The sequence below is a fragment of the Anabas testudineus genome, chromosome 1, assembly GCF_900324465.2.
Source record: "Anabas testudineus chromosome 1, fAnaTes1.2, whole genome shotgun sequence".
NCBI lineage: Eukaryota > Metazoa > Chordata > Actinopteri > Anabantiformes > Anabantidae > Anabas > Anabas testudineus.
In genome coordinates, this window is record NC_046610.1 from 20388274 (window position 1) to 20405104 (window position 16831).

Genomic DNA, 16831 nt, shown 5'->3' on the forward strand with positions numbered 1-16831 from the left:
GATGAGTCAAACTCATTAGTATCCTAACTTTCATCAGTGCTAGGTTGTCTCTTTAGAACAAGGTCAATAGTGAAGATGTTTATAGAACTGAGGAATGAAAGGAGCCTGTTCACGTTTACATAGACAAGTTACAAGCTGGAGCAAAGCCACAACTGGGATGAAACTCTCCGAGTTCAATCATCACTCAAAATGATGAAAAAGTGCTATGAAGTGTTCCCAAGGAGCTTTTCTTCAAGAAACATTTAGTCACCGGGGTTAAGGTTCTGTTGCATATACCACTGATGGCAGACAAGTGCAAAAAGCACATTATAACCAAACAAAGGCTAAGACAACGTGTTTCTGTTTTGTATACAGAACTTTAAACAGTTCACTGAGCTTTGTTGTGTGCAAAAAATAATCCTCTAATTTATCCACCAATGTATATAAATACACAATTGTCTAAGTAGATTATGTAATAGAGTAAATTACACAGTGACCGAACCCTGTTCATACACACCGTGCACAAGCAGCATGATTCATTTTTCCCTCTCACTGAGAAGTGACCACCATGTGCCTCACTCACCTCCTCTGCGCTGCCACTAGATGTTATCCGACAAGAGCTCAGAAATTGGCCATAGCCAAACTCTGAGATAAGGAGGGCACACACACAGAAAAACACACAGTTGTGCATACACACACCCAACCACCCACACATGAACTATGCTCAAACACAGAAACCACACATGACTCCTTGAGGCGCACAGTCTCATCGCTCACATAGCTTGTGACTTGTCCAAAACGAACAAAATGAACAGTGCGCGCGCGCGCTCACTCACTCACTCACTCACACACACACACACACACACACTCAGGATGCAGGACTGAGAGGGGATGTTGTGTGTGATACGGTGAACAATGGGTACTAACAAAGTCCCTGAAATGCGTTTGGCTGAAAATATGGAAAACAAAGCTGGTCTGTGGTTCAAGGTTACAAAGCTTTTGTGAAGCAGTCAATCAGTAACAACTTCTTTTAATTCCAGCTCTACTCATATATGCAGGTACTTTAATGCCAACAGCTGTAATTTAAACTGCCTGCAATCGATACCTCCTTTACTCACTGAAACAGAATCATGCAAAGAATTGATGAAGCTACAAATCAATCGTTTTGCAAAATAGTTGTTAATAAAACTAGTTCGGCCATTTATGTTACAATACATGTACATGTTTCATGTGACTTCACAATCATTTCATTTAATCATAATAAGCAGTTTGTAAGGACACTGACAGACTGAAAGAGATTATTTACCAAGCGCTTGACGTGAATGTTGACTTATGGTGGGACACTTAAACCATAGCTCTGCACCTTCTCTGTTTGCATTTGGACACAAAATGACTCGTGTGATTGAGAGTGGACGCAGAGCTGTTTATTAAAGCATATATAAATCATACGTGCAGACAGAAACACACATACATGTATCATACACACACACACTCTCAGAGATATCCCCACAGTCTCCTCACACACAAACACAGCAGCAGAACACACACACACACATTCCATAACAGTTTCCTCACAGGAGTGGAAAGAAACTGAACCCTGGTCCTTAAAAGAAAACAAATGGAGGTTCTGCCAAGCCCATGACTGAACTGTAAGGGAAAACTCCCTCCTTCCATTTCCACCTCCCTCCTCTCAGATGGACCCGCCCCAGGTCCAACACTATATCAACAGCCTGCCTCACTCTATCAGACTTCGCAGTCCTGTTACAGTGCACAGCTGTGTAGCGGTCTTCTCTCCTCGTGTCCTCTCTTGAGCACCACACAGTCAGCCACGATGTATCCACGAACCAGCAATATTGGCAGCGGTTCCACCATCATCAGACAGAGCCGCAGCTACACAACAAGTTCGGTTCCCCACAAGGCTCACAGTGTATCTGGGCTCAACTTCAGTGGCCCCCGCATCTCCTCTGCTTCTGCGCGTACTGTCTCCTCTGGGTATGGAGGTGGCATGGGGTTTAGTGGCGGTGCAGGATTTGGCAGCGGTGGCTTTGACCTGTCCAGTGCCTTGGACCAGAGCAATGTACACCTGAATGAGAAGGCCACCATGCAGAACCTGAATGACCGTCTGGCCTCCTACCTGGACAAGGTCCGCTCTCTGGAGGCGGCCAATGCCAAGTTGGAGATTCAGATCAGAGAGTACTACGAGCAGAAAGGCCCTGCAGCAGAGAGGGACTACAGCGCCTACTGGGCCATCATCAATGACCTGAAGGACAAGGTAGAGAGTGTGTGTGTGTGTGTGTGTGTGTGTGTGTGTGTGTGTGTGTGTGTGTGTGTGTGTGCACTACAAAGTTTTAACAGCTGAACAAATAAAATATTTGCATTATTGTTAATAATTATCAAGGGAAGGTTTAAACTGATAGAGGTGTGTAACAAGATCTAACTTCTAAGAGGTCAAAAAAAAAAATGTTGTTGAGTGAGGGAGAGGAGTGTCCATGACAACATGACTAATCTGCTGTTGCTGTGGGACTTCAAAGGGTGATGCGTGTAATGAGGGTGACAAGGAAATAACTGTGTAATTCTGGCAACAGATCATGTTGCGCAATTCCACAACTATCTAATTCTTCGTTGTTTTAATTTTGCCACTTTCGTTTCTGTCTCAAGATCAATGCTGCCACCATCGGCAACGCCAACATCCTCCTCCAGATTGACAACTCCAAACTGGCTGCTGATGACTTCAGAACCAAGTAAGCACAACTCTTTATACTTCTGTGGATCAATCTTCCGTTTGTAAATGTCAAACAAGTTATAGTTGCCTGATATCAAACGTTTTTTGCTCTCCAAACTGATCAGATTCGAGCATGAGCTGATGATGCGCCAGTCAGTTGAGGCTGACATCGCCAACCTGCGCCGCCTTCTTGACCAGACCACCCTTACAAAGGCTGACTTGGAGATGCAGATTGAAAGCCTGCAAGATGAGCTGGCCTACCTCAAGAAGAATCACGCAGAGGTGACTGATGCTCTTCTTCTATCATCATGACCGCCACTTAATATCACAACAGGGGTCTACTTCATCACAACTGTTTGACACTGTGCAAGTAGTTCCTAATGCTGACTCGTCTCTGCCCTTGTTGTTTAGGAGCTGGCAGCAATGCGCTCTCAGCTTACTGGCACAGTCAATGTGGAGGTTGATGCTGCACCTCAGCAAGACCTAAACAAAGTCCTGGAGGAGATCCGCTGCCAGTACGAAGCCATCACCGAAAAAGGTCGTCGCGAGCATGAGACCTGGTTTAATGAGAAGGTGAAAAGATATTCATATAAACAAAGGCACCATATCCCACACGTTGCAAATGACTAGGTTTACTCCCTCAGCAGTGTAAACTGTAATTAAACATCATCTTCTGTGAAAGTAGGATGAGTAGCCACCCAGACTTCTAACTGTGACTTTATTTTTCACTCTAGTCGGCAGCCCTGTCTAAAGAGGTGGCCATAAGCACAGAATCAATCCAGACGTCCAAGACAGAGATCGGTGACCTGCGGCGCACACTACAGGGTCTGGAGATCGAGCTACAGTCTCAACTAAGCATGGTGAGGAAAATAAAAAAAGAAACCCAAAAGCAGCTGTTCACATCTCACTGATCTTGCCTTTTATGAGCAAAGTTCCCAGATTCCTGACCTGTCAGAGAGGAAATGGAGAAACAGACACTGACAGAATAAAGAGTAGAAGGGAGGGTGAAGGAGGCTTTACTGCAAAAATGAAGGGAGGGAGACTGAGATAAGAAAGATGGGAGCTGAAGAGAGGGGGAAGGGAGGAACTTGTGCTGAGTAAAACAGCTCACAGACATCTGCTCAAACTCTGGAAGACATAAATGAGCTTGGAGAAAGCCGAAGGAATGCTGGACTGGATGGCTCAAAGCTCCTACTCCCATGTAATCTGTGTCCAGCTGGAGTTAATCATTCAACACTCCCTGTGCTGCACTGCTACAGTGGGGTATGCATTCGAAGCTCAGTGCTGCACTTATACCTCTGCTAATTGTACCTTTATAAAAAGGGGTGGGGGGGGGGGCTGGCAAACATACTTTGGTGCCAAACACATATAAGCCGGGGTGTGGCTCATGGTTAAGAGTTTCAAATCATAAGACCTGCCACAAAAGATTTAGCTAAACTGGTTTGAATGTAACAAAATATACACAATGTCATTCCTGTGCATGAAGTCAGCAGCGTTTTCCTTCCTCTCTCCGACAGAAAGGGGCTCTGGAGAACACGTTAGCAGAGACCGAGGCCCGTTACAGCGCCATGCTCGCCGGCTTCCAGAACACAATCAACATGCTGGAAGGAGAGCTCGCCAATGTGCGCGCCAGCATCGAGCAGCAGGGCCAGGACTACAGGATGCTGCTGGACATCAAGACCAGGCTGGAGCAGGAGATCGCAACCTACAGGAGCCTGCTGGAGACAGAGGAGTCCAGGTAAACACACAACTCAGCATGTGTTTGACACACTCTATATAAAATAAGACATGGCCACTTTATTTACGGTTTTCTCTGTTTTCCTTTCCCCTCCGTGTCATTTTAGACCCATCGGTACAGGTAAATGACTTTTGTTTTACCAAAACATTACACAACATCAGTGATGTTAGCCTAATCAAAGTTAAAGCACTGCCTTCATGATTTTTTTTTTCTCTTTACCAGGAACCTCAAAGACCACAGTCACAACCACCACTGTGCGCTCTTCCAGCTAGGAAGCCCAACTGGCAGGACAAGCTGTTCTCAGACAAACACATACACACACAGAGACGCATGCATACACTCTCTCCAACTAATAAGAGCTGTTACATGAGAGGAGTGAAGCTGTACTGAAGAAAACTGAAAGTGCTGAAAGTGAAGCCTGCGCTTCTGTATGAACCAACATTTGTAGAAGAGAAGAAGAGAAGTCTGACATACTGTGTGTGTGTGTGTGTGTGTGTGTGTGTGACTTGTCTGAAAAATAAATCTGCTGGTGAACTTATAAACTGAGTTGGTTTCGTGACTTTAGTGTCGACATCTTTTTCCATTACATTGCTCTGTTTATGCAGTCATCATGGCAACGGGGCTACATTCTGGGGAGGTGGGATATAAGGTTGCGGAAATCGATGTTACATAACAGAGCTATTTTCAGGAAAGGGGGGGAACAATGGTTAAAAGAAAAAAAGCTCACAGCTGTGTTGAGTTGACTTACATAGAGAAAGCAGCTATGGGACTGTGAGGCCCGGGGGTCTGCCCAAAGGTTGTTTTTTTTTTCAACAAGACACACCCAAATGGTTGACTAATCTTTGCCTTTTCAACACAACGTCCCACGAAGCCTGTGTAACTTCTGTCACCTAGTAACAAGAACACACACGGCTCTGGACAGTAGAGTAGTAATGCAAACACAGACTGAGTGAACAAAGCGAGTCATTGTGGAAACAGGTGCTATCAGTAGACTGCTGCACTTTGGCCCCTTTTATGAACTCCAATTGATAACGAATGACCAATGGGCTGTTACGATAAGATATCTTTGAAAGGTGGGACTGTTTACTGTGTGAAGCAGAGGCAGGAGACTGTAATTCCCATGCGCTGTGTATTTGTACGTGCACAAACGAGATGGAGAAAAGGTAGAGCCTTTGCACTCTGTACAGCCTCTGAAATTACAGTAAATCCCTGTGAAGAGCTTGTAATTCTCAAATGATGGTGTAATGTTGGTTTTGGAGAAGATGGAGATTACAGAGGATCAAATTGCAAAATCCACCCCCCCTTCGAGGAGCTTCACTCACCCATATTTGGACCCATTTTGTTGCACACCAGTGTGCCTTCCACAATATCCTAATGATAGTTGGTGACTGAGCCCGTAGAGTTATGATTGTAATTTCATATGAAAATCCAAAGCAGAGGTCATAAAAAAGATGTTGCACCAACATCAGACCATTTTTCCCCAGATCGGTGTTTAATGTTGTGGCTCTGGTGGCTGTCGACATCAAATTGAGCAGAGAAATAACTGAACATCTAATTAAGAGTTAAGAGTTAACCAGTGTCAGGGGTGATACATCAGGCACATGAGTGAGTTGACGTTAACACTTGATGCTGCTAAAGATTGAATAGTACGTATGTGGCACTTGCAAACATGCTGTTGTTGAATTGGGATAATTTAGGGGACAATGCGGAACTGTGTGATGCAAACTTTAAATGATAATAAATAGTTTTCTGTTTTTAGAAATACATTCATTCTCTTATTTGCAGAGAGACTGAGATATTCAGACTGATACTGCTCTGCTGGAGGCAGGGACCTGGTTCGCTTAGCATAAAGACACAGACAGAAGGGAGTTCCAAGATGAAAAAAAAGCACCTGTCTGTAGCCCTACTTTCTTTATTATACATGAAAAGACTATAAATTATGAAAGACTGTCATGACCTGAACTTACCCTGGTAACTGGATGTGGGAGCGGCAGAAAGATAAGCTTCAATTTGCAGTAGAGCCTCACCTTGGCTGCAATCATAAAATAATAAAGTAGGAATTGTAACCTATTAGGATGACAATCATTAGTAGACAGTCTGCACGTGGATACACAAAGGAATATGACAGAAAGCAGTGTCAATTTGCCAACAGACGTTCCTGTATGTTCTCCCTCATGGCTGCCTGCCATTCAAGGCGAGCCTGAGGCGAGCTGAGGGTGAGATCATGGGAAAAAGAAAAAGGAAGATGTTATTCACTTCATGGCATGAAATACTTTGCATACAATGTTCAATTCAGAGATCTATTAAGTTCAATCAAAGGCAAGACCACTGTGAACATGAAAGCTAGCCTTGTTTGGATACTGGGATGTTTTCTGTCTTGGTGGAAGGAATGGATACTGTCCAACTTTTTAACCCATGCATCTAGTCTTCATGCTGCTGTAAGTTAACCAGCTCTAGGCAGCCATATGGAGTGTGATGGCAATCTTTCATCTACCTCAAAAACTGGATTTCTCACAACTATTCCTAAAGAATCAGTTCAACATATTAAATTTTTTAAGGTCTAATTAAGAAATGTCAAAAGTCTCCGAGAAAAACTCACTTGAAAAGTAAGTGTGTGTTATTTCAGTGTGGAAAATCACTTCTAGTGAATTTTCATATCAGTGAAATGTTTAGTTAAGTATTAGTCATGTCTGCAACAGTTAAACCAGAGGCTGAAGTCTCTATCAGCCAGGAATGTTGTTTCAGGGTCACAAAGTCCATTCAGGGTCTGGAGTGAGCAGGAACAGTCTTCACTCAACTGGACTCTATTCTGAAGCAGTGTTGGGTTTTTACACACAAGCTGAGAGGAATGCATAACGTCTTCGCTAAAGGTCTCAGGCCCCGAATGGCATCAGACCTTCCTGTGAAAGTTTTCAAACTGTGCTGGAGCTGAAGCAGGGAACAGGAACATTTGAGAATCAGAGAAGCCAAACGCACTTCAGGGGCTTTCAGGGCCTGCCAAGCATGAGAGAGATGTGAGGCTTCTCTCTGTTTACATGGCTGTGAGTTTGGTTCTCCAGTGCGAGCTAGAACAGCCAGTGACAGTGCCCATAATTAAAGTACGGCTGCTGACAGTGGGTATCATCCTCTGAAGTACAGCCTGTTCTGTTTTAATAAGAAAGAGCTGAAAGGTGGGAATTTAACAGGCACGGCTGGTTTGAGGAACCACACCCTTCATACAATACAAGAGCTTGAAGACCCGGACGGACCTACTTGACCAGGGCTTTCTACAGCTTAGCAGCTCTTTCTAGTACATACACAGAATATACTCACATATAACACTATCATGCTAGAGTGAGCTTATGGAAACAATAAGATTGACCCTGAAGCATTTTTCTGCCATGACTGTAAAACAGACTTTCCAAACCACAGTCACTTTTAAAGCTTCCCCTGGGCTGGATGGGTGTATACTGGAGCACATCCTGGTAAGCACAGGGTGGAGAAACCACACCCACATGTCTTATGTATGGCAAGAAATACATTTTCTTTAAATCCTGTTGCAAGTACACTAAACAAAACTGAGCATGTACAATAACTACGCAGTAAAAGTGTTCAGAGGCAGAGTGAGGCATATTTTCCCTAACAAGCTGCTACTGGTTGTAAACACACAGTTTGACTCTGATTTTCCAAATTCTGGAAATTTCTGTTAAAGCCCCTTAATGACTCATAAAAGAAAAAAAAAGTGAACAAAAGCGCATTCATTGCTCCAGCTATTAAACAGTAATTATAAACTTGATGCTCTGCGTTATATAACTAATGTTAGAGCAGGAGAAGTTAAAGGTCAACTACAAATCAAATTAAAGCAAAGTAGAAGTGAAGATGACAGTGTAAGGGCATGTTGGTGCCAAACAATAAACAGAATAATGACATTTAGGTCACTGCTCTGAAACTTTACTGGGCGACTCCCCCTTGTAAAAGTTGATGCGATACTGCCACCAGGTGCTGGTTTCCTGTACATCTAAAGAATCTGGGTGTTACCTGCTCAGGAAAAGAAACACTCTAATATTCCAGACTCATTAGATTAGTTTTCTACCTAAACATGATCTAAACATCCATTGTGACAGCCAGATTCACATTCGTATGTGTCAGCACTCAGTTTCTCAGTACATAACTCAGATAGATGCCACTATCTAAAGATCTACTGGTTAAAAACTTTCCAGACTGCAGCTACAGAGGGCTGACCGTTTGGGCACAGCTAGCAGCAGCAGTGATGCAAGATTAATAAACTCAGAGTGCACAAGAAAAAAGCATTAGAAGTATGTAACTCTAAATAAGGCCGTCCTTCAAACTAGTGTCTTCTACTGTGTTATCTATACACATGCATGTGATAACACACTGGAAACGATTCAGGTTTGCCGACCTGAGTGCTCAGGTCTGCTCTTATGGTATCAGTCTACCCTGGTTGACTGATAAGGTTATGTCGTTTGTGATTATGAACACGCCTTCAAATATTTCTCTCATGCTGGACTTTTCCAACATGACAATAGCCCCACCTAGAGGGTAGGAGCAGTAAAGGCTTACACCTTCAGGAAGCAGAGCATAGCACACACTGAAACAAGGCTTGTGGTTTCCAAGTGTTTGTTTTCATTTTTGGTTGATCCTCAAAAAGTATTATATCTGTAAACCTTATTCATTATTATCAGTATGATGTGTATTGTGCTAATATTATGAATATTTTTTCAACAAACCTGAATCAGGCATTGTGTTAGTAACAATGAAAAACAAGGTTAAATCCCTTCACGTACAGTTCCTCCAATTCCAGGATTCACTGAATAGAACCCGACACATCATGGTCAAGGTTTAAACAGCACTCTTAACAAACACACTGACTGCACCAGCAGACAGGTACACACAGGTACACACACACACACACACAACCTTTATAATAGAAAATAAGTGTTACCAAGTTTAAAATGATGTAAAGCTCTCCAATACATTTTTAAAATGTTAACACTAAACATCAGACAAATATGCAACAAGTGAATCAGAAGAAAAACTGAAGCTATTTATTTATTAGCACTTTAATTTTATAGGGGAACCACAAGTACTTTAAAAGGTTATACAGCGCTGTACATTTGAGAGCAGTACTGACAGAGTCATATCTTCTCCCTTTAAATACTATTCATTAAATGTTCTATAATTTTATAATGATACAGTGATACAATAAAAGCTTGTGTAACTGGTCCTGCAGCTTTTCTGATATGTCGATATCATTTTTGTTGGGACTGTTATTTCCTTGTATTTTTTTTTCCAAAAAAGGAAAATAAAAGTTATAATCAAAAACCATACGACAGGCAGAAGCTGCCAGGCTGTAATCCTGTTTGACTCCCAATTCACTCACACAATAGAGAGAAAGAGAGACAGAGAAAGGGAGAAGGAGGAAAAAAAGAGATACAATTTTCATGTTCTGAAGGCTGGTCTGTGGTGGAAGTGGGCATCAGTTCATAGTGAGGTGCAGGTGAGCACAACATAGATTTTGCACTTTCTGCAGCCTCGACTTCCACTCTGCCCGACCATTGACCTGCTTGAAGGCTCACTTCCATAGCTGTGTGCTCAGAGTCTGGCCAGATCCGGTGGCGGCCCAACCACCCATAGCTGACGGAGGCTGACCGTAGGCCATCTGACCGCCTGGACCGTTGAGAGTCAACCCTGACATCTGCTGATTCACCTGAGGAAGTTAGAGACGTTAGTGTGAGTAACAAAATAATGAAGGGAATACTGGGTCTATTTGGGGAATGATTTCAACATGTCAAACACGTAAGGGTCTTCTTCCAGAATCAAACTTTCCAGAGAAAATCTCTTTTCTAAAAAATGAAAGCTATGCTTTTTTTCCCGGAGGTACTTCAGGAGATTTTTCATCATGACTCACAATTAGCTTCGATTTCTTTCAGTTGTGACCCGTTCCTTCTTTATTCTGTCCTATTTCCTGTGTGAACCTACTACATGCACAAAACCTGCTTAGAAGCAGTGTGTTGAAAAGATTGGAGACAAAGCTCCTGTAAACCAGCTTGTGCTGCCATCTGCTGGCCGTGGTACACTCTGTTCACACACTGTACAGTAAAGCACTGTTGCATAATGCACCTTCACACCTGGGCGTGGTCACATGTGTCAGAAGGACAGGTGTCCTTTGTTAAATTCTGTTTTTGTAGCGTATACATTTAATGGTGTTCTCTTGGTACATGGTCACCATTCAGATGACTGTTATAACAAAATTCATATTGTACGTCAAAACTACATCAAATTTAGCAATTTAGATTTAAATAATTTGTGTTTAGTCAAGACATAGACTCTGGGGTTTTCATTGTGTCTCATCTCCATGATGCGGTTAGTGACATGACTGAAACTGTTGCCATACCTGACCCATGCTCCACTGAGCCTGTTGTCCTGGCTGGATGGCGTACATGCCCTGAGCAGGCATCATGCCTGCAGGCATTGCACCACCCTGTGGGCCCATCATCCGTGGTGCCATGCCCATCACGCCAGCGGGTGGTGCATTTCCCATAAAGCCATTAGGCATCGTCATCCCGACCATCATGCCTGGACTGGGCCCCATCATGGCTGCCCCACTCTGTGCCATCATAGCACCCATGACGGTTGTGGGCGGCATAGCTGTGCCCATGCCAGGGAAGGCCTGATAACCAGCGGGGGCCTGGACTGGAAACTGCATTTGGGAGGGGCCCATGAACATACCAGCTGACAGGGGAAGAGGGCAAAAAAGAGGGGAGGATATTATGCACATGTTGTTGCAGGATTTAAATGTGAAGTAGAGGGCGGGGTGATTTGTATAATATGCTTGAGAAGCCTGTTTGTATTTCAGGAAGAGATGTTAGGAAACCTCTCTGGGAGTGTGCAGGCACACAAGCCAGTACGTACATGTTCCTCTACAGTCACTTCTAGTGATATAACCGCTTCATTGGTGAGAAGCGGTTATATCACTATAACCCAAGTGGATTAATAGTAAAATGTAAAAGGAGGGGCAGGCAGACATTCAATCTGCTGCTGAAAACAGCACAGAGTAGCACTAATCACTAAATAACTGATAAGTAGGTTTAGACTTAAGGTGTCTGGTTTCAACACACAAGATATGACTGGGCATTAAATGTTGTTTAAAACCCACTGAAATGTGATCAGAAAATTCCTGAATTTAAATGAAAATCTCGCAAATGTGATCATATTTCAAAACCTTTTTAAGCTCATCAAGGCTGGCATTTAGTTTCAAGGATAATCAGGCACTAGAACAAACAATAAGCTGAGTAGCCCTCGTCTGAATCTTTCTCCATTTCAAAATCAGGCTGTTTATTAAAATAAATGGCATTAGCACTACATTACGACACACGTCCAAACAATTACTGTGATTAGGACCTATCAGTGCTGTGTTTGTGAATCTCACCAGCGGGGGCCTGCTGAGACATGCTATTATTTCCATACAGGGAGAGGATGGAGTCCTTGGACAGGGGCTTCTTAGCTGTGTCGTCGGTTTTAGTGGTGCTACTGTTGTCACTGAACAGGTCGAGGTCTCCCTGGCCTGACCCTGAGCTGGCTCCGGCTCCTGCTGCTGCTGCTGCAGCTTGTGTCGGGGTGCTGGCCGCGTTACTAGAGCTCACCTGGTGAGAGGAAGAAAGACTCTGAGATTTAGAAAATGTGTGGATGTAAGTGGTGTCTGCGATGATAGCACATCAACATTTAGGTTCACTTCCTTGTTTGCCACCCTGATGTTACAGGCTCCAAATTAATAAGCAACATAATTCCCATTGGTCCCATTATTTAATTTAGATACAAAAAAGCTAATTTATAACTGCATACTACATATCAGTGAGTCTCTGCAACCCAACAATATGCTCCTACACGGGAAGTCAGCAATGAGCTGTTTGTTTGCCAAATATGACAGATTGGTTTTAATATTTTATGCCTTTATTAATGGTATAGTAATAGCCTGCATTAAAATATCCCATATTTCATACAACAAAAGGCTTGGTGCTGGTAAATCATCAAGACTTAGGTTATTTAACTTGTGCCATGACACCATAATAACAAAGTATTCAGTATAATACCAAAACAAATTCAGCTTAGCCTCACTAAAAGGTTTCCAAGGCAAATTCAGACATTGCATTGTCTTGGTAATGGAGAAGTGGGGAATCAATAGAGGAAAAAAAACACTTCCTGCATAGTCATATTTCAGTAAGCGCAGTAATAAAGGAAAGGTTGAACAAGGGTTCTTACAGTAAAGGAAACATCATTACCAAGCAAAGAATTAGCATTTTAGACTGATAAATTAATCAGTGGAAGTAATCACTGGAAGCAGTCCTACTTAAACGTTGCATCACTATCGCCTGATTGTGAATCGTGTTTCTCTTTCTCTTTCATTTGAGTTCACCGTCTCTGAGTGTTGGTGTTGCTGTCTTGTGGGCTGTTGAAGTTGAGGGTTAGCATTTGATTTTTATTGCACACTTAATTTCAGTTTTACAACTACACAGTGTTGAGCTCTTCTCAGCGATACTCAGGAATCAGTATTAAATATGAACTGGGGAACTTGGTTTCACCTGAGAAAACTGAGCTGCGGATGTGGATGCAGGGAGGGGGTTGGACACCATGGGACCGAATATATCCAGGTCATTGTTGTTCTGGCTTGTGCTTGTGCTACCATTGTTAGTTGATGCAGCTGCTGGGGCATCTGTGAGAGAAAGACGGGAACAGGTTTGTCAGGTGGAAGGACACGTACACCACTAGCAATTACAATCACAGTGAGTTTAGCAGAACTTAATCATGATTTCCCAGTGGTGCTCTACCTACACTCAGTTAGAAACTTATGAAAAAGTTCTAATAAAATATAAATTACTGAGAAAAGTGGCTTCAACCAAATAGCGTGTTTGTTTGCTATTGTGGAATATGTGTTGTCTATTTATTTAACTGCAGTGCCCTCCTACTGCTGCAGAACAGCCCACACAGTGAGGATAACTGTTAGTACAATTAAAATTAATCAGCTTACCCTTATTAGCTTGTTGGCCACATAACAAATATAACAGTAAACATGCCATCAAAATAATGCCATGCCCCTCGAAGCCATTCAGCAACATAAATATTCATAAGTCATCGTCTTTAAACTGTAAATGAGAACGCTGTAATGAAATGATGATGCTCGTTGTTCATAAGTATCAGTCAATGCCTGAGCTCACTGAAAAGATACATGGGTGAATGCAATAATTAAAAGACATACAAGCTGTAGTTTTAAATCAAAACCGAACTGTCCAGATGGCACTGTAGGTCACCTGAATTCAAGAGCAAGTATGCACCTGAGCACTCTATCCAGTGTCTACATAACTCAATCACTGTTTTCTATAAGGTTGCCATGCCTGTGCAGTGTAGTATTTAGCTGTCATCAATGTGATGCTTTCTGTATTTTACTGCATATTATTCTACGGTTCTACAAGCACTGAATGTGCATAGTAAAGATATACACCAACTAGAAACAATGAAACAAGAAGTGACTCCTCGACTGCTAACCTCAGTGAGTGAGTCAGCAGCTGTTAGACTTCCTCTAGATAGCTCAAAAAGAAGCCTCGCACTGGTAGAGCAGCAGGAATAGTTTTATAGTTTCTATTAACATCAGCTTAAAGAACACCAGGCTTCATTATAGCTCAGTAGACAACAAACCAGATTTAGGATCAGTGAGGCTAAAGGAACAACAATGTACAATAAGAGTGAAGACAGAGACATTCACGGTGTAGCTATCCAGAACCACAGTGTGAGGACACGGTCATATACAGTCAGACATATGACTGCATCAACATGCTATACTAATCATATATCCAGCGACATTATAGCATGCTGTGGTTCCTAAATGTCATAAACAGTACTTTCCTAATATCAGTGTGAATATCTATAATCTACATGGCACCATATATCCATTGAAATGTATCAATCATTTATTACCGCTAGTTCTACAGATCTAAAGTGAAACTGTACTTAGTCTGATACTGTAAACAGCATTCTCACTCTGCACATTCACACGGTCCATTACAGATTAACTTGATTTTCTATTAACGTGGGGGTGTGCAGAGATACTCACCAAGGCCAAGTAGGTTCACAGAGGGTTCTGAAGTCTTAACAGGGCTGATTTTTGGAACTGGCCTAGACTCTTCACTCTATAAAAATAAAGTTGTTGTAAGAGGCAAAAAAACCCCCACAAAAAATGCAGAGGACACACTATATCCATGAAGGAACCTGCTTCTGAAATACCTTGGTGTAGGATGACACCTTGTTCCCTCTGTCTGGCTCCCTCTCCTTCTTAACATCTTTTGGCTGAAAAGAAAGAAGAAAACAAACTGAACAACGGGGCCAGCTACAGAGACGAATGACAGACAGTGAATTCCACTTCATATTAAGAAGATGACATTTCTGTCAGTGCGTACACTGCTCCCATTGGTCACATTCTTGCTGTAGTATTTCTTCTTCTCGTATTTATCCCTGATGAAGAATTCCACTGCTCTGAGGTTAGAGTTAAGGGACAAACAGGGCAGAACAAATACTGTTGTACAACATAACTTTTAAAGTTATTCAGAGGGCTGACAGTGAAGGATACTGGTCTGTTTGTGGTCTTCTGAAACTGTCTGGAAGATTGGCCTCATAAAGCTTCCTGGCCTTGGTGTTACCCATATCTTGTATACTCTGGAAAAAAGGAAAGATGGGTTAATGAAGTGGAGTAGACACATCATAATCACGCTAAAATATGTTAGGGGTGCTGCACTGATTTTACAATTATTTATCAATTAGTCAACATCAGTGTAATCTGCTCTAATTTACATATAGTCATTTTTAAGTAGGACATTTGAAGACATCAGTTTGGGCTTTTGAAACTGTGATGGGACACTGTCACTATTTTCCGGCATTTTTTGGACAAAACAATTAATAACTCACACAATAGAATTTACTAATCAGCATGTGAAAAGCCTGTATAAGGAAAGGGCAGTTGAAAGACATGGACCTGAGCTGTCAGAGAGCTGGATTAATTGTATCTGGAGTCTGACCCGACAAAGGGTCTGATATCTGTACATGAACCTTCACCTTTTCTTTGCCTGACCCTTAACTGCATGAAGAGGCAGTGTTACTAAAGTTATATTTAACAATTGAAATGACAACGTACTCAACAATGGACACATCACAAAAGAAATGGAGACTGACACGTTTATGAGTAAAAGAAAGCTGAAATCCATCTATGTCCCACATGCTCGGGGGATGAAAGGAGACTTGAGCTGTCAACCTGTGTAACAGCACAAAAACAAACAGTACCTGGATTTGTTCTGAGGTCCATTGGTCCAGGTTGACTGATTTCACTCTGGATATGTGTACTCCCAGGTTCCTGTGGATGCCAGCACACCGGATGCAAATAAATACTCCTAGATTCCAGGATGCCCATCTTGGACCTGAAAAAGGAAGAACAGTAGATTGTAATTTGGCAAAGGCGTGAACCCTGCAGAAAAACACGAACATGCACGATCTTGTAGAGACTTCAGGTGCCAACAAAAGGCTCTGTGCTCTTTACCGGTGACCCAGTATGAAAACGAAGCTCACGTTTTTCCAGACGATGTGCCCCTTTTTGAATGCCAAACGCTGGCAAAAAAAACCTACAACTGGGCTGAACAGGCCCATGCACTGTTTAGAGCTTATGCAGATTTAGAGAAGTTAGCTCGCTAGTTAGCCTCTTGGTGTAGCTTGAGGGGAAAGATGTCAGCTGACTAGCCTTAGCTTTAGCAACTCACACTGTAGCGAGTTAGCTTAGCTAAGCTAACCAACGCAAGAGCTGTCTTTTTAGTTAGAGTTAGTGGCGAATTCTGGCTCAAACAACGAACTTTATGTGGTGAAAATGAGAAATCTTCGACAGTTTGAATGTCACACCTTTCGCCTCGCAGTCGGCGCAGTACTTGTTGTCTTCCTCTCTCAGCATTTTGGACAGGATGGCCTGGTGCTGCTCGTTGAGTTTCTGGGCCTTCTCTCTCTCCGAGCGGGTGGTCATCTTCGCGGCTTAAGTCGGACTTTCTAAATAAAAGAATTATAATTTAATCAGTCGTCAATCCAAAGAAGTTTCTGATATAAGACCATAGTCAGAGGGATGAACGACGCCGAGTGGGATATGAAAACACCCGGAACCGGAATCTCTTCTCCGCCCACAGGAATTCTAGAGCTGACGCGGCGACCGCACCTGATTGGTCAGCAGTCCTGACGTCACATGACGCACTGAGTCTGCTAAGAGTTACGTTTCACATCTTGATTAAAATATAATCCTTAATAATAAAGAGGCCTACTGATAACTGATCGCCTGCATCGATCGTGAGAAGAGATCTGTGATCTCTGATTGT

The 16831-nt window shown here is 42.6% G+C and overlaps 2 protein-coding genes across 2 annotated transcripts; one reads left to right on the forward strand and one right to left on the reverse strand.

Annotated features, from left to right (window-relative positions):
- The first annotated feature begins 1718 nt into the window (after positions 1-1718).
- Positions 1719-4944, forward strand: krt94 (keratin 94). Its single transcript, XM_026359531.1, has 8 exons — positions 1719-2251; positions 2638-2720; positions 2827-2983; positions 3113-3274; positions 3436-3561; positions 4219-4439; positions 4546-4559; positions 4662-4944. The coding sequence occupies exons 1-8, from the start codon at positions 1811-1813 to the stop codon at positions 4709-4711; spliced, it is 1254 nt and encodes a 417-aa protein (XP_026215316.1). The 5' UTR covers positions 1719-1810; the 3' UTR covers positions 4712-4944.
- A 4518-nt stretch (positions 4945-9462) lies between these two features.
- On the reverse strand, positions 9463-16632 carry LOC113161736 (stromal membrane-associated protein 1-like). Its single transcript, XM_026359530.1, has 10 exons — positions 16371-16632; positions 15765-15898; positions 15058-15143; positions 14888-14963; positions 14715-14777; positions 14545-14620; positions 13019-13149; positions 11869-12082; positions 10834-11171; positions 9463-10146 (listed from the first exon to the last, which is right to left on the reverse strand). Exons 1-10 carry the CDS (start codon positions 16486-16488, stop codon positions 10012-10014), a joined length of 1371 nt encoding a protein of 456 aa, XP_026215315.1. The 5' UTR covers positions 16489-16632; the 3' UTR covers positions 9463-10011.
- Between the last annotated feature and the right edge of the window lie 199 nt (positions 16633-16831).